Here is a 22,735-nt window from a genome sequence, read left to right as displayed (position 1 = left end):
TGGCACCTGCGCATGGTATTATAGTGAAGGTGGGCTATGTTCTGTTTTTAAATGTAGTACTTTGAGAATTCAAACAACAAATACCTTGAATATGTTGCCTCTGTTTCATCTTCTGTATTACTCGCAAGTTTCCAGTTTGCCCTAACTGGCTGTTGGTGCAGTCCAATTGATTGCTGGGGTAGATGTTGTAGGTGAGGATGGTGATGGTGTGGATATGGAATATTGCCTTGACTGAGATACGCATTATGCTCATTCCATTGCTGTAACCTTGCTTGCTGCTGCTGCCTTAATGTTTCCAAAGCTACATTTCCATGCATACGATCTGTAAAACATATACAAAAAATATAAAAATTTACCCAACCTCCCTTTTTCAAAGCATTTGGTGCCAGAAAGGAGGGTTCTACCATGTGGTATATTAAATGTAAAAAATAGTAGTGATAAGAAGGTACACAATGGAATCTCCAAATTTACCAGCACCAAAAATGTGTTTATTAACAAAGTGCCTACTGTATACCAACCACTCCATAATGTACATATGAAACTCATAATGAAATACTACATATTAAAATATACTTTAAGGAGCAAATTATTCCTGATCACATTACTTACTTACTGAAACTAGCCCAACAATGACCAATTCATAATTTTGAAGTCATACAGCCATATCCCTGACAAGTAAATACTTTCTTCATTTTCACTGAATGGTAGCTACATTTGCACTCCCATCAGTGGAGAAGAGCAGTGGTACCTACCTAATGTCTCCCCTATGGGCATTCCTGCAGGATTCTCTTCAATGAAGTTGTTCAAGTGAGATGGCAGCATTGGGTTGTGCTGTGTAATAGGTCTCAGAGTGTTACTGACTTCTTGCAACATGGGTGGGGGATGATGTTCTGACATCACAGCATCTACTGCAGGAGAATGTGGTCGGTGGGGAATTGGGTTATTAAAAAAAGACTGGTTGGGGCCCATCTGGTAAGCAGGGGAAAGTTGTGAAGGTTGTGGAGGCTGCTGATTTACATGATTATGCTGCTGGACTACCTGGCTCTGCTGGGGTGGTATTTGGTTTTGCTGTTCAGGCAAATGATTTTGTTGCTGACTTAAAAGATTTTGCTGCTGTTGCACAGGGTATGGCTGCCTGGGGATCTGGGACAGGTGCTGGTAGTGGCGACTGGGGACTGCATACTGTGTATGGGGAGGGGTGAGATGTAGATTCAGTTGCCTAGGGTTGAGATTATCTTTGCGATGAAATTTAGAATTAGGATAACCAACGCCGGAACGTGACTCTGGGCTTCTATTTTGGGAATTTCCTTCTACATCAACCTAGAACAAAGGATAGAAAACATTTCCAAGCTACTTAAGAAAACAAAATCCCTGTAAGCTATGACTGTACTAGACTAAACAAATTAATCTAACACTGACTCTGGCATACAAAACCTCAGGAATGTGGGAAGAATAAGGAAGAGAAAGAAGGTACTGAACAGCTTAGACATATTCTTCTCTTTATTTATCAAACTGAAGGTATATTCTGCCAGTGGTTCTGACTGGCTTCATCTTATTTAAACTCCTTTACACTGTTTGTGATATTTTATTAATCTGAAATTTCTCCCCATTAGAGAGAGTAAACTAATTCCTTCATAGCTATTTCACTAGGTGCAAACTAAGAAGTGCACTCCATATTTTCTTCTTCTTCTTCTATATTTAAACACTGCACTCAGACATTTCTATCATCAAATTTCTTTCTGTAGCTGCTGTTATTGCAGAAATGAATTACCAGCTGCTTCCTTATGATCATATCTAATTTAGCTAATTATAGACAACTGTCAAATTTTGAGCCTTTTGCTTTTATTTCTAGGACACAGACACCAAATATTTAATGGAAAAAGACATTATTTGCCAGTTTTCGACATTTCACTTCAGAACACTCCATTATATGACTCACACCTTTATTTCTAAAATTAAAATTGTCGTCTACATTACACTATCCACCAGCTCTCCCAGAAAATTATTGAAGATTTCTGAGTCTTCACTCCTAACAGAATTATTTACATTTGTAGGAGTTTTATATCAAAAGGTACATTTCTAAACATTTAAAAATCAATTACACTCAGTGTTATTCCTCTGTGTAGACTTAAAATTTACAAATCAATAAATTTTAAAAAATTATTTACGCTAGTAGTCAGTGAAATCCAAATAGTAAACAATGGGATTAAAATCATGAGCAAGGACAAGTAGCATGAGAAAGCATTTTTGAAAAATCAGATTCAAATCTTTTAAATTTTCTCTTGTCCTTGGGTGACGAGAAGAGAGACCTATCGTCACTCAACAACAACCAGCGCCGATCAACACTGATGGGTTCTGAAGGAAATCCCATTCATTGCCCATTTGTGTGTGTTGACTGACAGGGGAGAGGGCCTGTTGAGCAGGAAGGGAAGAAATGATAGAATCCTTAGAGTGAGATACATAGTAACCAAAAGAGAAGAAAAATTCTGAGGAAAAAATAAATCAAAACAGACCTGTTTGGATTCCACAGGTTTTTTCTCAGGTGTCCGATTTTTATTAATTTCAGGTCCAGCACTGTTTTCAGTTTTACCTAAAAATATTTATGATATTTATGCATTAGTTTCCAGGTATGTAAAGAATGAAGAAATATTTTCAATGTTTGTTTATTTTCCTTAACTTTAACTTTTGTATTTGAATCATTACAAAGTACCTCTTCCAGTTCAACAGCTGGGCTACTGGAGTTATTGCAGGAAAAAGTAATCACTGGTTTGTGCAAGAGAAATAGAAATGGGCTGAACACACAAACTTTTATCCTAATCACTCCCCTCCCTGAACTTTGGTAGCTCAGTAACCTTTGATGCAAACAAACACTGACTATATTGTTTCTAAAGGCAAAAAAACCTTACTTAGCTCCTCTCTAGTTTTAACTTTTAAGCCGCTGACTGTAAGAAAAATGAGAACACTGAATGATTCTGTGGAAAATGATTCTTTTTAACCAAAGCAAAGGCCATCCCTAAAAATCATCCATCACTGGAGTTCTGTGAGATGGCAGGGAAGTGATGCTAAAGATATCAGAACCCTATTGCTAAAAAATCTGAACCCCAAGTTAAACTTAGCCTTTTTAGATTCAGTTAAGATAAACATCAATTTTTCAGTGAAGGCTGCCATAATACCCTTAAATTGGCCTACTGATCCTGAACTTTGCAACACCTGAGGAGATGCAATAATATTAGAAATCTTGCATCTGATTAGGTAAGTATATTTCCCAAATATGGCTTATGTATTTGGACAAATAGAAATATAACAGACATTATTGTACTAGACAAGCTGATCAAAAAAGTTTCTTAAATGTGTAGTTTACACACAGGAACGCAATATCCTTTTTCAGCTGATGGCTAGCTTTGAAACGTAACTCCTTTAAGTGGACAGATCAGAAATGTTCATATCAAAGTACATGGTAAGGAAACCACAAATCTCAGCAACCAAAAGAATTAGTCAACAAAGAGTCCTGTGGCACCTTATAGACTAACAGATGTATTGGAGCATAAGCTTTCGTGGCTGTCATGCATCTGACAAAGTGGGTATTCACCCACGAAAGCTTATGCTCCAATACACTTGTTAGTCTGTAAGGTGCCACAGGACTTTTTACAGATCCAGACTAGCACGGCTACCCCTCTGATAAAAGAATTAATGCATCTCTGGAAGTATTTTTTTTTTTTTAATAAAACTGCTTCCCCTTCTAATTTTTATACAGTACCCATTGCATGAAGGCAGACTAAATCAATCTAAAGCATATTTTTGATGTATGGTACTTACACTTTACACAGAAGTGAGGAGATATGTAAAGTGTATATTCAGTTTTAAAAGATATTACTTTAAAACAGTATTTATAAGGGCAAATCAAGAAAAGCTTTTAGGATCTCATGAGAAAAGAACACCTAAAAGATGGGACAGAAAATATGCCATAGGCATTTACATGTAACAACATCTGTGTTCCTGAAACAGTCATTTCAACTCTCCCAACAATGTTCACTTCACTGAATAGCTGATGTTTGAGTTTTGCTATTATAGCTTCTCTTCAATCTCCAGTAGAGTACTAATGACATAATTCTTTTTTCTGTGGTACATTGTTCTTCGGTTTATTCAAGTGCATTTCACAAGATGAATTTGTCCTCTGAGAACTGTTTCCACTCGTTAGCTTACTGAAGTTCAAGTTATTTAACTGCCATGGCCAAAATCAGTTGCTCAGGATTTTCCTCTTCTCTGAAACCTAGAATACTGTGAGAGAATAACACCAAGGATGGCATGTTGGATTTCTCTCTGTATTATCCCTGTTTTAATAATCCCCCTTCATGTGATTATTTCAGTGAACTCTTTAGAGTCCAATTATTAGTGCAATTCTTTGAAAATGAATAACAATGTCTTCTGGTGTGCTATTGTGACAGCTTACATGTTTAGTATACTGCTACTACAGAAAGTGTCTCAGATTTCTATCTCAGCCTCCAAGTTTTCAAATATTTAATGAGGAAGATTTTGCAATACATAGTTTGAATGAAAAAATCCATCCTAACAGCACAAATGGATTCAGAGCATCTTCCAATTATGATACAAGCCTTCAGCATTAAAGGTGCAATTCTGATCTGAAACTGGATTTTAAGCAAATAGCATCACAGGGTTCCTTCTTTATTGTCTCTCAGTGATGCCTCGTCAGATTTTCACAGTGTGGGCCAAATCTGCCTTCTCTTATTTGTTTGTGCAGTCTCAGAGAAGGCAACGGACCTACTCACGTGAGTAAGGAGAGGAAGATTCATTCCGCTGTAGATTAAATTTTTTTCCCCCTAACTGCCTATCTTGCAACTGTACCTGAGATCTGAAGTCAAGCTGCCTTCTCTCTGCCTTGGTAAAGATTCCACAATACAAATTTACTTTGAAATTCTGTTGGTGATATGAGTGACAAAACACTCCAGCTCACTCTCCCATTGCCGTAGAGGGATAAATGGAGTAAATTACTGCTTGTCACTATAGCAAGAAAATATGATTCAGAATATCCATCAGGAGAAGATCTCTTGCATATGAAGCTGGCATTTTTACATAGTCATTTTTCTGGTCATAACCACAGTTTAAGGAGAAATTTAAGTGGTAGCCAAATCTCAAATGGGACCACAATGACATCTGACTTTATTCTAGATTCACTCTTCAATTCCCAGAATGGAGACTATTTTATTCTAATCCCTAAATCATGCAATGATTGGCAATGATTTTCCTATATATTGGAATATAAATGGTTTTTCATCTATATTAGAAAAAAAATCATAAATGACATTTCAATAACCCGGGTCCCTGGGTTTTCAGGATACTCCGGTAGGGTTATGTCCAATGCTAAAATAATAGTCAAGGAAATGAATCCTCCACTACTACCAGTCTACAGTCTGGTCTACAGCCTTGCACAGCTTCCCTTTAAAGACACACAATTCATAGCATAATAAAGCCTACAATAAAGACAGAATTTCCAAACACCAGCTATTTTCCTTTCTAGGCAACATCACAGATAACCACTTCTGCTTAATATAGTTGCTAATGTTTTACAAAATATTCTAACTTTGTGTCTATTTCCTCACATCCACATCCCAAAACATACCAACTCTGTGGGGAGTCTCAAGAAAGAGAACAGGTTCTGTATGGGCCATGGGAAATGAACTATCATCAGCCCCCTAAAGAACAGGATTGGTGTTCACAAGTTCGGGATGGCATGGAGAACCCTGCCCTGTGATCGCCAGTCCTGTGTGTAAACAGAGGAACAAGTTTCCATTGCTGTCAAATTCAGCATCTGTCAGGAACATTCAAATTCACTTTAAAAATGACAGGTTTTCTCACAATATTCTGCAGATATGTTCACCAAACAAGAAGTCACCTGCTGAGGGATTTGAAGAAACATACAACTCACCATTTCGATTTTGTTCATGCTGCTCCTTTTCTTGATGGTGAAGTTGCTGCTGCCCTATACTAACTGGTGAATGATGTCCCAGGCCATAAGGTATAGGAGACCCGCGCCCATGCGCCTGTAACAGGTTCATATTATATGCCATAGCTGCTTGGTGCGTAATAATTCGAGGGTCAACTGCAAACCTACCCTGATACCCTGTCCACGGCACCTATGTAATTAAGAAAAAAACAGATGCAATAAGTGAATGTACATTTAAGGAAAGGCACAGTGTCAGTTACAATTACTATGGCATCATCAGGAAGTACTTCTCCATAGTAGTGGTGATGATGAGGTGATAAAGCATGTGTGATTGATAGGAAAAAAGAGCAACAAGTTCAGGTAAAGACCAAAAAGTTCAGGCATAGTAGCAAGAGTCACAGAGAAGAAGATTTTTGAAGAAGAGTGAGATAAACCAACAATGAGGGCTACACTGGGGAAAAGGGCAATTATGGAAGTGTATCTGACAGGAGATAAGACCTGAAAGCCACTGAAACAAGAAGGCAGGGACCTTCCCTTCTCCTAACTGCAATAAAAGCAGACAAAACTGATTAAATAAAGGAGGTGGGTCAATGCACTGTTATTGCAGATATTCAAGAACAGGTTAGATAATATATTAGTGAAAGATGGACAGAGTAGCCTATGAACTAGATACCATGACCAGGAAGGTCACACTGTCCACGAAATGCCCCAGTAAAGTCAGTGGGGCTCTGGTGGGCACAACAAACAGTCCACCCACACATTACACACTGAAGGACCTAAAAATCTACATTATGGGACATATTTTAAAAGGTGATACCTGGGGGGGGGGTCAAGAAGGGACAAGAAGGATCACATGCCACTCCCCAGATGCCTGGGAGGGGGGCACATTCAGAAGGGAATCACAGCAGTGAAAGGGGTAGAACATGGGGCCGCCGGGTGGTTCCATGCTGTCAGCACCTCCGACACAGTTGTACGGCCCCCAGTCCACTCCCAGCCCTTCCACACAGCTGCATCTCCTAGGGTCTGTACAGCTGGAGGACAGGGCTGGGGGTGGCACCAGTACAGCCATGCCAGAGGGGCATGCCCTTTATTCACCTAAAATCAGTATCCGGCGCAGCAGGAGAACAGAGTGCCTCCTCCTCCCAGGAGGAGCAAGGGGGCCCGGGCTGGGGAGCGGGATGAGGACGAGTCACGTGGGAGGTCTTGTGGGGAGGTCACATGCCCCCCTTTGTGTTCCTCCCATGAGTTGCCCATCTGTTTGAAATAAAATTCACTTCCTGAAAGCATGAAATTCAGGGTCTTTAAAATACTGTGCATTTCGTTCCCTAAAATCTGAAAAGGAAGACATCCCTGGATCAAATTAGTTCAATCTTGCCTTGTGGGGAAGTTTATTAAAAAAGGAGAGCCCATGAATAAAAAGAGAATGAAATGAATATCATCAATGTTCAGTGTGACAAACCATCCTTAACTGATGGCAGCAGAAAACCTCACTCATTTTTTACTCTGGATATGGAAGATACCCTAAACGATATAAAAAAGCCTTTTTGTCTTACATGGCCACAGTCATTTTATTATATTTTTAATAAATTAATCCCTATAGCATCTTCCAAGTAATTCATTAGATTTTTGCAAATATTTGCTTTTGAAACCTGCACTCCTGAACTTCAGCTTTGGGCTACGTGCTTCCTCCAATTATGTCTGTGCAATTTCAAATTATCTCCAATATACTTCTTTTTGAAAGCAGACATCTTATTAGTATGTGGACCTTCAGACCTAATTATTTAAAATTCCATCCCCAGGGCAGGGGTGGAATATGCTAAAACATACTCATATTTTCATATTTTTTCTTTTGATAGGAGGTACATAGGAATATATTAGATCTTAAACTGTAAAACAGAAAAAAATATTTAAATGATCTTGTTTTGATATTAATAAAAAGTGAGTAAGCATTACAAAGATACAGCTGATGGCCTTCTCATTCCATTTAAATCTAATCATCATATGCAGACTTCTGGTAACCTAGTAAAAAGAAAACTTATTTGACCTAATGAATGGAAATCAGTGGTCTTACTACTTAAAAAAGGAGAAGATTGTGTAATCTACAGTTGCCAGATGGTTTAGGCACCCACAGTTGAAAGCACGGGTTTATAGCAAGCCTCAAAATAGTAGCCAGGAATTGGATTTTCATAAAGAACCCACACAACTACTAAAAAAGTTAACAGTGTGTGAATATTTACAAATGTATAAGAAATTATATGTACACAAGTGCATGCATACGTCCTATCCCCAAAGAAACTTTCAGGAGATGTGCACAACTATGTTACCGCACATCATTATTTCTGTAACCACTGTTCTCTCGTCCGCAATTCCCTACCTACTTTTTTCTGCTCTTAATCTTAGATTGTAAGGTCTCCAGGTGAGGGAACATGCTTTTTATTTGTACAGTGAAGTGTCTAGAACACTCTTTGGTGCTACATCAATGTATAGTTCTGCAAGTAATTCCTGCAACCTAACTGAAACTGCAAACATCAGGGATTCTCATCGTATGCTCAAGTTATAGCTTCTTCTTTGACATCTCAAGGATGATCATTATTTGGTAACATTGTGGGTAAAGTCACTCAGAATTATAGTTGCTACACCTATTAGAGAGAGGAGCGGAGGCAATACTGACTCTCATTTAAAAAAAAGTAGGGGAAATCTATTGATATAGCAATGCCAATATGATCAACAACAGAACCAGGCATGTAATTTCAGCAGTACAGTGATCCACAAAGGAAAATTAATAGTTCTAATTGATCAGCACAGTTAACTGCTTGTAATTCAATTTTCATATGCTGGTAATATTTTAGTGCCCAAAGCTGAGGCGAGCTAGAATCATCTTCTATTGTCTAGTGTGGTTTGGTTCAGCAGTGTGACAACTTCAAAAGGTGTGCTAGTCATAAAGCAACAGCTCTGAGGGAATTAAATGCACTTCTTGTGATGTTCCAGAGAGAAAGATACATCTCCCATTATGCTTATTCCTTCAGGGGACTCTGATGTGCACCTGTGAAGTGTCATAGAAGTGGATTTGAAAATCAGACTTATATACAGAGTATATGAAAGACTAGAAGCATAAACTCTTGGATTTTCAGTCAAATTAGCCACAGTAAGAAGTCCTGTTCAAGTACTCAGCTGTTCAACATTCAGAGACATGGGATTATAGTCCTATCTATTCAAATCACAAGCTTTAAAGCAAATATTGTTATCATATATCACAAAAATGACGTTGGATAAGGCAATGAGAATGTCTGTGGTGAGTATTTAGGGTCTGAATCTAATCTTATACCACTTTTATGTGCTGTAATTCCACTGACTGCAGTGTCTCCTGAATTACCACAGGGAAAGGCAAATCAGAAAATGCCCCTTAGGCCTGGTCTACTCTAGAAAATTAGGTTGTCTTTAACTATGTCGCTAAGGGGTTGAACAATTTTTTTAAGTCTACCTAAGTCCCCGTTTAGACAATGCTAGGTTGATGGAAGAATTCTTCCATGGATATAGTTACTGCCGCTCGGGGAGGTGGATCACCTTCACCCAGGGCCGGCGCTTCCATTTAGGCGAAGTAGGTGGTCACCTAGGGCGCCAGGATTTGGGAGGGCGGCATTTTGCCGCTCTCGGCGGCAATTCGGCGGCGGGGGGTCCTTCCGCGCTCCGGGTCTTCGGCGGCAATTCTGTGGCGGGTCCTTCACTTGCTCCAGGACCCACCGCTGAAGTGCCCCGAAGCCCGGGAGCCGCAGAATTGCCGCCGACTGGGAGCGCAGAAGGACCCCTGCCTAGGGCGCCAAAAACCCTGATGCCGCTCCTGCCTATGCCAATAGCGTTTACACTGAAGCACTAAGCAAGGTTTGTAGTGTTTCAAATGCAGACAAGCCCTTACACAAAATGAAGAGAAGCACCTTTGAAGCCCCAACTACTCAGCAAGCCACATTTTCTTAGCATGTTAGAAGACAAGCAAGCAAACCCATTCTAATTTGGGTATAGTATTATACAAATTGTGTTGTTTACACGTTATTTTTTTCCTTGTATATTTATGGTAATAAAACTATGATCCATGGCCTGCCAGGTCTGGATTCTGACGGGCTAAATTAATACAAATTATGGATAATACAAATTATGGATAATATTGTAACTTGTTTTAAAATCCACGTCACTGAAACAGTAGTAAAACAAACCTGTAAATTATTATCTTAATTAATGAATGTGGGAAGTTTGGGTGGAGGTTGTATATACAGTACTTTTGTTTTTATCTAAGGAGAAGGCTGGGTAGGTCAATGGTTCAATTAACTAACCTCATACTTTGCAAATCTGAGATCAAAGGCTACCATGATAATATGATCTGTTCTGAAAACCCCAGGGCTATTATGGACTACTACTACTATGCTTTATAAAAGATGAGGACGTTTGAAACTTTACAACAGTTCTCTCTTCACACTTCTACACAGAAACCACATTGTCATTTCTATTCCTCCGCAAATTCAACTAATGCCTGTGAAACAATATTATTCAGAAAGCTTTCCATAATTGACCATTATATCTCAACTGTTCCTGCATTCTCATAAGAAGGCCAGTAATTAATCATGACCATCTTCATTCGACTTCAATATGGGTAAACCTCATATGGCTTAAACATGAAAACCCTTTTAGGCTGTGTGATATTCTTTGTAGGAGCAACATCATTAAGCCCTTGCAGCTTGGTGGTCATCACCATATTCCTAGCCAGGAAAACCCAAGTAAGCATGAAAGAGGCTGACACACTTTTCACTACCTAGTCTTGTATTCATTTTTATCTATATAATAAAAGAAGAAAATAGGGAAATAAATCCTTACAGGCAAAGGCACAGACATGACCATATTTCCTCCATAGACAGCAGGTACGTAAAGAATACTTGTCCCAGTGTGAGGATCTATCCTTTGAACAGGGCTTGGAGATTTCCCCAGGTTGGGATGAGGTCCAAGAGGAGGAGGAGGAGGAGGAGTATACGCTCTGATAGGATTTCCAATTAGGACAGAAGGATTGGGCTGAACTGAAAAACAAACAAAAAAGAAACACAAAGAGAGGAAAAGAATATGAAGTACTTCAGTGACTTATTTTTTTCCCCTTCCAAAAAAGGACCCTTCTTTACAAATTCACCTTTATACAGAAAAATCTGATGCAGACAGAGCATTAATCTAAAATCAATATTCTTTCCATAAATTTTCCCAGATCCAAAACACAAGCTAAGTTTTAGTGAACTTCTGGGACTAGGGGAAAGCAGAGGAAGAGGGTGAGGAGAGGAAGAAGCAGGGGGAGTTATTTAAAGGAGACGCTCCCCAGTGAGCACCAGCTAACATTTTTACTTAAAATTTGACATGACCGTTAAGGTGGCCAAATGAACTGTACAAATTGCACACACAACAACAAGACAACCCTGGTTTGCTTCTTCACTCTTTTAATAGGAACTAGAAATGCTGTTTAAATTAAAAACAAATACAGATAGGTCTGAAGTCACTGTAGACTACCTTGCTAGAATATCATGATTCAGTAAGTTATAACTGTGTGTGGATCCTTATACCCAAGTAAGTCCAAACTATGTTATAAAACAGTTAGAGGACTATCATTTTATACCATGATTCCCTTACACAGCCATTTATCTAGTGTAGATGGTCTCACACACCTGGTTATTGTATCCATTCCAAGGTGGTGTATAGCATGGGTTTCAGACACAAATCCTCTTCCACAGGTCAGGGAAACTGTGGCAGAACGATGGTAGCAACAACTATGTTGCAACAAGGTTGTATCTAGGTTCTAAAGTCAGCATGCAAAGAGCAAATAACGAGTACCCAGGAGTTAACTAATGTCTACTTAAAGTATGCTGAGATATCTGCTGAATTCACATAAGGAATAAATGACTTTCATAGAAATAATGGGCCTGATCCTCCCTTACCTGTATAAATTAACATTAACTTCACTGAAGTCAAACTAGTAGAAGCATGGGAGAATCAGTCCCAGTTTCTCCAGAGAAACAGTAGACACTTACCAATTCCATCAGTTTGAAAATGGTCATTCTGATTATGATGATGACCCTTGCCCTTTAATGAAAAAAAATCATAATGACTTACTTTTCCTTACATGTTTAATGCAGACCAAACACAAAGACAGTTCTTTATTTCAACACAGTAATAGTCAAGTAAATTAAAATTGAACTACAGAGAAGAGGTCGGAAAAAAGAGCGAGTCTGTGACTCTTTTCTTGAGTATTTTTACTTGCCCAATTCCACTGGTTCAGTACTGTTCCACCAAGGCCAGTACAAAGTACCATTAGTAAGCACCTCTGTTTCACAGTGCACTCTGCCCATCCTTCCAATTTCCCCTGCCATACCTGACTACTGAAAGGGGGTACTCAAAATTGCACTGTCCCTAATATTGCAATATCTGAAATGCTCCCATTTCTCCCTTGCTCTAAAGGAAAAGATACAGATTTGCTTCATTATTACTGCTTGGAATGGAAACTACAAGCTATTTGATATATGGATTTAAAATGACCAGTTTCACTCTAGTTTGTGTAAGTGCCTCTGCCTTTGCACAGTCTTTAAGATCTTATGATATACACAGGAGTTGGGGGACAGGTTCTCTGAGGATCTGATATCTTCTTTAGCTTCAAATTAAAATTTTAGAACAGAAACACTTGTCAGGATAATTATTATTATTATTTTGGTTTGCCAGCTTTGACTGAATATCTTGATAATCTATAAAGAATGGAGAAAAGAACAAATTTTCCATCATCATAGATGTGCAGGGAGAAAGCAAACAGCTGTTACCAACTTAATTATTAGCCGTTCCCCTTCATCAGCATGTGCACACCTGACACTCACGAACGGGTTTCCAAAAATGTCTCGAGCTTTAGAGTACACCAAAGGCCCTGGGACCTAAGCTCTAAACAGTAACAGCTACCTGCAGACAAAAATTATTTACACAGATTTTAAGGTTTGATACTTGATTTTCAGCTAGTTTGACTCTGTTTGTATACATTACATTTACATTTTGCTGAAGGGAACTTTTGATTATGTATTCAAAAGACATGTATAATAAGCGCTAAGGAGCTAATCCTTATTTGTATAATTTGTATGACAAGAGGACTTTTAAAAACAAGAAGGCAGTTGCTTACATAGGAAGACTGAAAATAATGTAAAGAATAAGCAAAACACCTGTAAAAGCTGTAAGTATATAAAAGGCTGCTAAATGGAAATAATGTACTCAGGCAATCATTTTAGAAACTGACTGGAAAATCCAACACAAGCAATTTAAGCATTGTTCATCAAAGGTTACCTCCAGACTACAAGGTAGGGGTCTGAGTATAAATAGCAGTATAGTGGCACTGGAGGCATGGCTTAGCAGTACTGAGTACCTACTCCCTTGCAGGTTTGTATTCAGCCTCTGCAGCTGCTACCCATGCTACCACAGCTACACTGCTATTTACACTCCTGCTAATCTGCATCAAGCTAGCGCAAGTATGTGTACACGAGCAGGGAAATCACACCCCTACTTCATAGTGTAGACACAGCTAAAGAGACGGCAGAGAGTACTGCTAACATAATCCCTTTCTTCTATCGCTCAACAGTATATATCACATTTTGTAAGTATTCTAAAAATACTTCCCCGTTATATTAGCTGAATGTGTCAAGTCAGAAACATTGTATGTTATGGCTCCTGAGATTTTATATGGTGCAGTGAGGGGAGATGCAGTAGAAGTGATGGGCCAGCCAATTGCTGCTAAGTGATGCTGCCAGCAGTGGAGGAGATAAAGCACAGCACCATGCACCCTGAATGATAATCTGAGCTCCTTTTAGAAATTTTCTGTTAATCAGTCACCCCACCTTTTGCAATTCATTATCAGTTGCTTGGTCTTTACCCTACCCCTCACCCCGCCCCCGGTATCTGCTGCCCAGAAGGGATGATAGAGCAGATCTACAGAAGCTCCGGAACAGCAGATCTTTGAGATGAGTTCGCCTCTGCCATGTGTATTTTATATTAGAAAGGGAGGCTACAGTCAGAGCTATCACTCCTACACTTTAATGAACACTTAGGCATCAATTGAAGAAAGCATCTAAGCACCTGAAGTCAACAGGACATGCACATGCTCAAAGTTAAGCATGTTCATAAGTTCTGAATAGGATGCTTTTCTGAATCAGGAAATAGACTCTCAAAATTAAAATATTTTTTAAAACCTACTGATGGCTGCAAAACTTTACTTGCCCGGTAGATAAGTCTAGGCAGTTTTCCAGAAGTCTGAGCTAATTAATCAGTTGTCTAAGTACAGAGACAGGTGGATTTGACAAACGTTGACCTATGCATAAAATGGATTAAAGGACAGTGTCAGACTGGTCTCTGAATTTCTTATTGTTTTTTGGATTAATATTATTTTTTAAAAGAAAAATTATTATTTATTTTTAATAGTTGTGTTTAAGTAAATAAAACCCCAGAAGCTTTTAAAAAGGGCTATTCATATACTAAGAGACCTAATACCAAATCACAATTTAGGCAAGTTTTGTGCCTTATTATCAACCATTCGTTGTTTACACAATTTTATTGCTGCATTTGTTTATGCTATCAATTGGTATCACATAGTCTCTTATATGCCCACAAAAGTTCTGCTATACCTAACATACTTGCTATGCTTTGTAGCAATTGCTTTTAGGGACTTTATTTTCAAAATGTGGAAAGGTTGCCTGGTTTGACTAAGATTCTGCATGTAACTACATCACATGGTGATTTTTAAAAAAATGTACAGTGCAGTTCTAGACACATAATGACTGTATAAATGACACCATGGAGCTCTCAGTGACTTCTGGATTAAATTTACTTCCCACAATAGCAAACCAACCCAACCTGAGAGCTGAAAATCAAGCCAGATTCTTTCTGGTTTGTGCATCATCACCATTAATAAATACAAACCTGCTGCCTTCAGTTAGGTTTCACATTTGGCCTAGCACAATTATGTTGATAATGCACATACCAGTACAGAATCCAGTTAACTCCATATTAGCTGTTTTGGCCTTGAACGGGTGACACACGTAAAAACTTATTAAAAACTATTAGCCAGGATGGACAGGGATGAAAACCACGCTCTGAAGTGTCCCGAGCCTCTGTTTGCTAGAAGCTGGGAATAGGCGACAGAGGATGGATCACTTGATAAATTACCTGTTCTGTTCATTTCCTCTGAAGCACCTGGCATTGGCCACTGTAGGAATACAGGATACTGGCCTAGACGGACTATTGATCTGACCCAGTATGGCCGTTCTTATGTTCTTATATCAAGGGATATATTTTATGCTGAATAAGCAAAGGGTCAGATGTAAGAAGGTACCAGTTTTACAGAATCACTTTCCAGCATAGATCACAGTTAAGCAATAACTCTTGAACTGCACAGATATCCATAAACTCAGTACAGAACAATTCTTGGGGACTAGTCTTCCTATTTCTTCAGTAGTAGAAATACATCAGCATCATTCAAGTCTCAAGCCTCCTCCCCACTAACAATAAATGTTACATTTAAAGAGGCTTAACAAGAATAGAACTAATCATGGGCTTTTAAAACTTGAAGGGACAAAAAGGGAGGTTTATTACTTATTGTAGTTACTTCCTACGTGTGTTCAAGTATTATCTGCTTACTTTACTCCTGTCATCGGAGATGACAACTTGTCAACTGTGTTCAGATGGAAGAGCTCTTATTACTGTGATGATGTAGGTGGAAGAAAGATTTTCAGATCTTACGTTGAAATTAAAGTGCAGGCAGTTTGAAAACGTATCTTTTGATTTATATAGCAAATGTGCTTAGTTTACAAGTCATTGAGAGAGAAAAAAATGAAACTGCCAACAAAAACTTTTTTTTTTTACTATAACTATTTATCTGCCTTACAGAAACAGCAATTCTTACTTACTAATACAATGCATGTCAAAAACATTTTCAAATTTTACCAATTAAAATCAAACATAGCAAATGTTTCAACTGTAAATTGCACTCAAGACTGAATCACCAGTAAAAAATGAAACAGCAATAAGAGCAATTTAAAATGAACAGACCTGAAGTTTCTTATAAGCCTAATGCTTTAAAGCATTAGGAGTTTTAAAAAGCTGCACTGTCTGTCAGAGACCAATGGATCTTGATAGAGTAAATGAACAGTCCCAATTATAAAGACACATTTTGAAAGGATTATCAAAGTGAAAGCTTTTTTTTTTTACTGCACTGACAAGTAAAATTAAAAATCAGCAATGAAAACCAGCATTAATTTGAAAATTCACTTTAACTGTTAACTTGTAATAAAAATATAAAATTGCAAAAAATTCTGTTTTTTCTTCACATAAAATGAAATTTTTAACAGGCCTAACAAAGCACATTTTAATTAATTGCAAACATGGATCAATTAAAACAGTATCTTATTTATTAACATTTTGTGACAACTAAATGTAGAACTTCATATTGTTCTTCATGAGCACAATTCAGAGGGGAACATATGCTTTAACCATTCATGTACTATCTTCTCTCTTGGGAAGGGGAGAGAAAGTTAATTTTGTGTGATGGTAAACTTCACCTTTATATCAACCAAGAACATCTTCTAGTTACATCCTTGACAGTAATTAAATGTGGCCTTTTGATGAACAGCAATAATCAGTTAATGCTAAATAAATACTGTATTTCAACAGATTTAAGGCAAAAAGGGACCATTATGATCATCTAATGTGACTGCCTGCAAAACATAGGCCACTGAATTTCACCCGGTAATTTTTGCACCAAGCCTAAAAATTTGTGGTTATTGTAACACTGGTTCTCTTTTTTCCCTCACTGGCCAGTCTTTATCCACCTGTTGTCTCATCTTAGATTGTGTTTGTACAGCACCTAGCACAATAAAGTGCAGGACTGGGGCTCCTAGGTGCTACGGTAATACAAACAATAAATAAATGAATGAATGGTGGTTGAGCTAGAGCATATCTTTCAATAAGAGATCCAATCTTGTCCAGTCCTAGCTATTGCTAAACAAATACCACCTTGTAATTAGGTCTAATGCCTTCTTTTGAAATTGTTGACGGTGCCTTCAGCAATTGCACTGACATCTCCGACTGCAAGTCTGCATATGCGTGGAAGCTATTTTAAAACAACAACTAGCCCAATAAACCTTTTATGTCATTTCTCGACAGATATTTCCACCTTCACTCCCACCTCCTGACAAACTTCATTACCAGTTATTCTTTACCTTGGGTGGTGATTGTTGCTGTTTGTTGGTATTTGCTGAATGCTGCTGTCGCAGAGCCCGAGGGATAAACTCAGGTGCTAGTGGATTCAACACATAGGTTTTCTTTAACTCCAAAGCCTCCAGCTGAGCCTTGATCTGTTCAAACGTGATACCGTGGAGGCTCTCATTCTCGTGACACAAGGCAATAAACCTCTCCCAAAATTTCCTAAGGAAAACAATTTATAAAGAATAAGATTTACCAACTCAGGTTATAGTTAACAGAGGTTTTACACAGCTAAGTACAGTTTGTATTTTTCCTACATGCCCATCTTACACATCATGCCTCCAATTCTGCAATGAGATCCAGGGGCTGGGTCCATGCATAGCCTCAACCACAGAGTACGCATAAGGGTCTGTTCAGGCAGATCAAAACTCCAGCCCTAAACCTATGTCATATATTTCTGATCCTATATCTATGTCAACATAAGAGCGGAGACTGCACTAACCTAGACATTTTCTAGAAGACCAAATACACAGTAAAAACACAGACCACCATTAAAGCTCTACACTTTATACCCATTAAATGCTATTAAACCTCAAAAAGCCAAATGCTTTACAAATAAGATTAGTATCATTATCCCCATTTTTTCAAATAGGGAAACTGAGGCATGGAGAAAAAAGTGACTTGCCCAGGGTCACCCAGCAAAGCACTGACAGAGCCAGAAACTGATCTCAGGTCTTCTGAGTCCCAGTCCAATGTCCCATCAAATAGATTATACTGCCTCCCCTGGAAGAAGAAAGTTGTCACTGTCAGGATCAGAATTAGTTTATCCACTAATATCCTGCATAGCTGAGGCAGCAGTTTCAAACTGCAAAGTGCAGCTGTACTCACAGCCCCAAGCCCTCCCATTCCAAAAAGAGTCCAACCCCAGAGGGGTGTGTGTGTGTGGAGGCGGCAGGCCCTACTCCATTAACTGAGGCAAGGGGAATAATATGACCCTGAGCTTTTATTGGTTTTCTTGAAGTAATAATACTAAACACAAAACACACAGTATTTGTCTGGTAGCAATAGTGGGACAAAATATGGAAGGACGGTCTTGCTGTTAAAGCACAAAATGGTGAGTTAGAAGAGCTAAATTCATTTCCTGGCTTTGCCACTGATTCATCACATGACTTTAGACAAGTAACCTCTTTGATCCTCAGTTTTTCCATCTGTAAAATGGGTTAAAACTTGCCTACCTCCCAGGTATGTTGTGAGGCTTAATACATTAGTACATGTAAAGCACTTGAGATCCTTCAATGGCAGGTATAAATGCAAACTGTTCTTATTATAATACTTTGGATGTTTCTCATAGGGGTTTCCAGGTTCATGTAAGAAAAACGATTGTATTATTTCTCCTATAGTGCTGTAATTAGCTTATTTTTTTATTAAATCACTCAGTAAATGATCATTTCAATCTGTCATTCCAATTTCTCAGTGTGACTCATGTAGAAGTCTATTCTTTTTTTTTTTAAACATATGTGGCAATATCTATTGGTAAAACATTTGATTTTAGGAATTCTAACAACAAATACTTATTCTGAAAAGCAAGCAGATCATGGGACAGTCATTTTCCTCTGAAAACTTTTAAACATCATTGTTTAAAAAACACAACAACAACAACAACCAGGATCTTATCTCCTTTAATCAAGGAAAAAGTATTAAATTATCTCCTTCAAGCAATGAAGGGTGATGAAAAATAAAAGATCTAGGGGAAAAACTACCTTAGACATTGAAATGATGAAAACTCTATGAGGCACATTTAATAACAATCCATCTCTTTAGTTTTCATTTTTTTGGTAAGAGATTAAAGACAACAGGCTGACAATATTTCATACTAGTAAATGTCTTCTGACAATCTCAGACTGATTCTGTACTGGAAGGTGTTGAAAAAAATTGAAGGCCTGTATAATGTATCACTATTATTCATAAGCAGATTGGGGTGCCTGCTTCTTCCGTTTTTTCCTGAACCTAAGGTAATAAGAACTATAGTCACATGTAGCTCTCTAAATGCTTTACAGAAGATGGGAAATATAATTAGCGCCCATTTTACAAATGGGCATCTCATGAGGCCAAGCGAATGAGCAAAAAATTATTTTTAAAAATAAAAGACTGCCTTCTTGGGCAAAAATCTGGCTGGTTCTTCCATAGGAGAGGCCAAAACACAAGTGTTTTGTGTAGAGTTTTGTGTACAGTGCACAAAAACTGTAAACGGATATTCTGCAGGTCTTCTGCACGTTGACCTGCAAAAAGGATTCAGGGATCAAAGTTCCTTGATCCACCTATGGCAGGGTTTCTCAAACTCGGGTCGCCACTTGTGCAGGGAAAACCCCTGGCGGGTCGGTTTGTTTACCTGCCCCGTCCGCAGGTCCGGCCGATCACGGCTTTCACTGGCCGCAGATCGGTGCTTCGGGCCAATGGGAGCTGTGGGAAGCGGTGGCCAGTACGTCCCTCAGCCTGCGCCACTTCCAGGAGCTCCCATTGGCCCGGAGCACCGATCCACGGCCAGTGGGAGCCGCAATCAGCTGGACCTGCGGATGGGGCAGGTAAACAAACCACCTGAGCTGGAACAAGAGCTGTACTAGGGGAAAGAATTGTGCCCAGGCCTGGAAGGTGTCCAGTCTGAGGAAAAAAAACTTACTGAAGCATCTCTAAGGGTGAGATTATCTGTATTGAGTTTGATCAGACATAGATTTGCGCGTTTTATTTTATTTTGCTTGGTGAGTTACTTTGATCTGTCTGTTACTAATTGGAACCACTTAAATCCTACTTTCTGTATTTAATGAAATCACTTTTTACTTATTAATTAACTCAGAGTATGTATTAATACCTGGGGGTGGAGGGGCAAACAGCTGTACATATCTCTCTATCTGTGTTACAGAGGGCAAACAATTTATGAGTTTACCCTACATAAGCTTTATACAAGGTAAAATGGATTTATTTGCGTTTAGACCTCATTGGGAGTTGGGCATCTGAGTGTTAAAGACAAGAACACTTCTGTTAGCTGCTTTCAAGTAAACCTGCAGCTTTGAGGCAAGTATTTCAGACCCTGGGTGTGTGTTGGAGCAGACGGGTGTGTCTCACTCAGCAAGACAAGGTGCTGGAGTCCTGAGCTGGCAGGGAAAGCAGGGGTAGAAGCAGTCTTGGCACATCAGGCGGCAGCTCCCAAAAGGTTTCTGTGATTCAACCCGTCACAATTTCTATAGGGGACTACTGCTTTTTTTGTTCTATATTTGTACTGCACCCAGCATAATGGGGTCCTGGTCCATGACTAAGACTCCCACGTGCTATGGTAATTTAAATAAATAATTATAATAAAAAAAATAGTTCTAAAAGTGACAAATGCTACAGGACAATGTGGAAGTGATGATCCATTGCTCTACATGCACTGTGGAAGACAGAGACTCTGGCGCAAGAATGGAAGCAGCATAGATAAATCCCGTTACCTCTGGAATTTTCAAGAAGAAAGAAGCAGTCCAAGAGTGAAAATCTAGCCATACTGAAGTTCACAGCAAAACTCGGCTTGACTTCAATTAGGTCAGGATTTTACCCCACATAGGTGAAGATGCAGGGGAAAAAAAAGCAATGCGCCATTTAGCTCCAGTGGAATTACCATTCCAGATGCTGGCTGAGTCTTTGCCACGGATATATTTCTCCACGCCCATGTATGACATGGAGCTATTTTATCAGAGCTAGAGGTCAAGGCTTTACAATACTCAGGCATCCTAGATATTTCAGAATATTTCTTGAGCAATTTTATTCGAAAACGAGTAATCAAGCTTGTTGATTAATGGGGTGACACACTGGGTATTTGCAGATGGACAGTTTTTCACCACACAGTGTCAAACACCTTTTGCTTTAAATTTTATAATTACCCTAATATTGATGACAGAATGAACAAAAAGATTAATGCTGCTTTTAAAAATAATTCTGCTCACTGTCTAGAGCTAGAGATGGAGAATTATTTGCTATGTCTCTTATGACATAAAATACACATTTATTTAAAGCCTTTTCATTTCATTTAGCCTGTTCAGAATGGCAAAGCACAAAAATAAACTAGGCAAGTCATACACAATGAACATTATTTCTCACGTCATACCTCACCAAAGTTAGGGACTGTTTTGAAGCATCGGACCAGAAGTGCTGGCAAGTGTAACAACATAGGAAACGTACTCCATTTGCTACCCCTTGTCTCCTGCTGCACTTGATCTTTTAAGGAAACAGGACAGGTAATCAGCCTAGTTCCAGGTGGCAAGTTCACCCAGCCTATGGGAATGTAGATCCTAAGGAGAGATGTCACCGGTTGACCAGTGTCATTCGTAGGCAAATCTGAGGGAGGGCAAATGTCTCTCTTGCAAGACTGCAGGAATAGTTACTAAGGGTGGGTCTACACTACAAATTTACAATGGCGCAGCTGCACCACTGTAGCATGTCTAGTGAAGACGCTCTAAGCCAATGGGAGAGAGCTCTCCCATCAGCTTAATAACTCTTCCTCCACAAAGAGGCACTAGCACTGCCTACACGGCGGTTTAATGTCGGTATAACCTACATTGCTCAGGGGTGTGGATTTTTCACACCCTGAGCGACATATTTATATCGAAGTAACTATGTACTGTAGACCAAGCCGCGCACACATAAGAATTTAAAATAGCCATTCTAATGCCAATCTTTCACTGTGATTTCATGTAAATGAGAAGTGCTCTTTTAAATTTCACTATATAGCTGGCCCATTTTCTGCATAAGCATCAAGCCATTTTACTGTAAGGCAAAAACATTTTGCAAGTTTTTAGTGAGAATTAAACAACAATATGGAAATATTTCACTGAGACGCTACAATGACAGAGCTCTCTGTGATTAATCAATGCAGTTACCAAACCTAACGCAAAGCACTAGAACTCCACTGAGACCCATGCACTGAGATCTATGCACTTTTGTTTAAAATGCCCCAAGCAGTCTCTCTACACATGGAACACTTGTACTGGGGTGTAAGAACAGAAAATAAAACACTGCTATCTCTGCTTTGCAGTTGCTCCTGAGTTTAAAGGGAGTGTCTGCCAAACAGCGCTGTCTAGTCTGCCTGTAACATACAGAAATGCAATGATTACCCAGGGCATACTTCGCATAGCTCCCTACAACTATAGCTACAAATTCCTGACTCACTTTGACAGGCATTAGAATATTTATAAAATTCAAGAACTCTCTAAACTTTTTTTGAGGTCTGTTTTTCTGTACAAAATGTCACTTCTTCCAGACTTCAGAACTTCTCTTCTGCTAAAAAAGAACTCTCTCTTTCTCTCAAATAGCAGAGCGCCCAAGCCTTACAGCAGGAGTTTCAAAAAGTAAATAGTCAGTGAAACAAGACAATGGCATATTAAAAGCAATGCTCAAGATACATCTTCTTGATAAAGTTCCAACACATTGCTTATTTCTTAATTAAAGAACTTTTTGTTGTGTAAGTTTTGCACAGAATATATGTAACAACTGTTGGTC

The 22,735-nt window shown here is 38.8% G+C and overlaps 1 protein-coding gene across 4 annotated transcripts in view; it reads right to left on the bottom strand.

The window, feature by feature from the left end:
* HELZ (helicase with zinc finger) overlaps positions 1 to 22,735 on the bottom strand; it is a 134,082-nt gene that overhangs the window by 12,348 nt on the left and 98,999 nt on the right. For all 4 annotated transcript variants that reach the window (XM_075071875.1, XM_075071876.1, XM_075071877.1 and 1 more), the window contains 7 exons: positions 17,227 to 17,431; positions 12,016 to 12,067; positions 10,826 to 11,022; positions 5,945 to 6,152; positions 2,514 to 2,590; positions 753 to 1,320; positions 85 to 322 (listed from right to left, as the gene is read on the bottom strand). In XM_075071875.1, the coding sequence (XP_074927976.1) occupies positions 85 to 322; positions 753 to 1,320; positions 2,514 to 2,590; positions 5,945 to 6,152; positions 10,826 to 11,022; positions 12,016 to 12,067; positions 17,227 to 17,431 (1,545 nt within the window). The remainder of the gene's footprint in view (positions 1 to 84; positions 323 to 752; positions 1,321 to 2,513; positions 2,591 to 5,944; positions 6,153 to 10,825; positions 11,023 to 12,015; positions 12,068 to 17,226; positions 17,432 to 22,735) is intronic.

Source organism: Chelonoidis abingdonii, chromosome 13 (assembly GCF_003597395.2).
Source record: "Chelonoidis abingdonii isolate Lonesome George chromosome 13, CheloAbing_2.0, whole genome shotgun sequence".
Taxonomy (NCBI): domain Eukaryota; kingdom Metazoa; phylum Chordata; order Testudines; family Testudinidae; genus Chelonoidis; species Chelonoidis abingdonii.
Note: the sequence above shows the minus strand (reverse complement) of the source record. Positions and strands in the feature narration are given on the sequence as shown.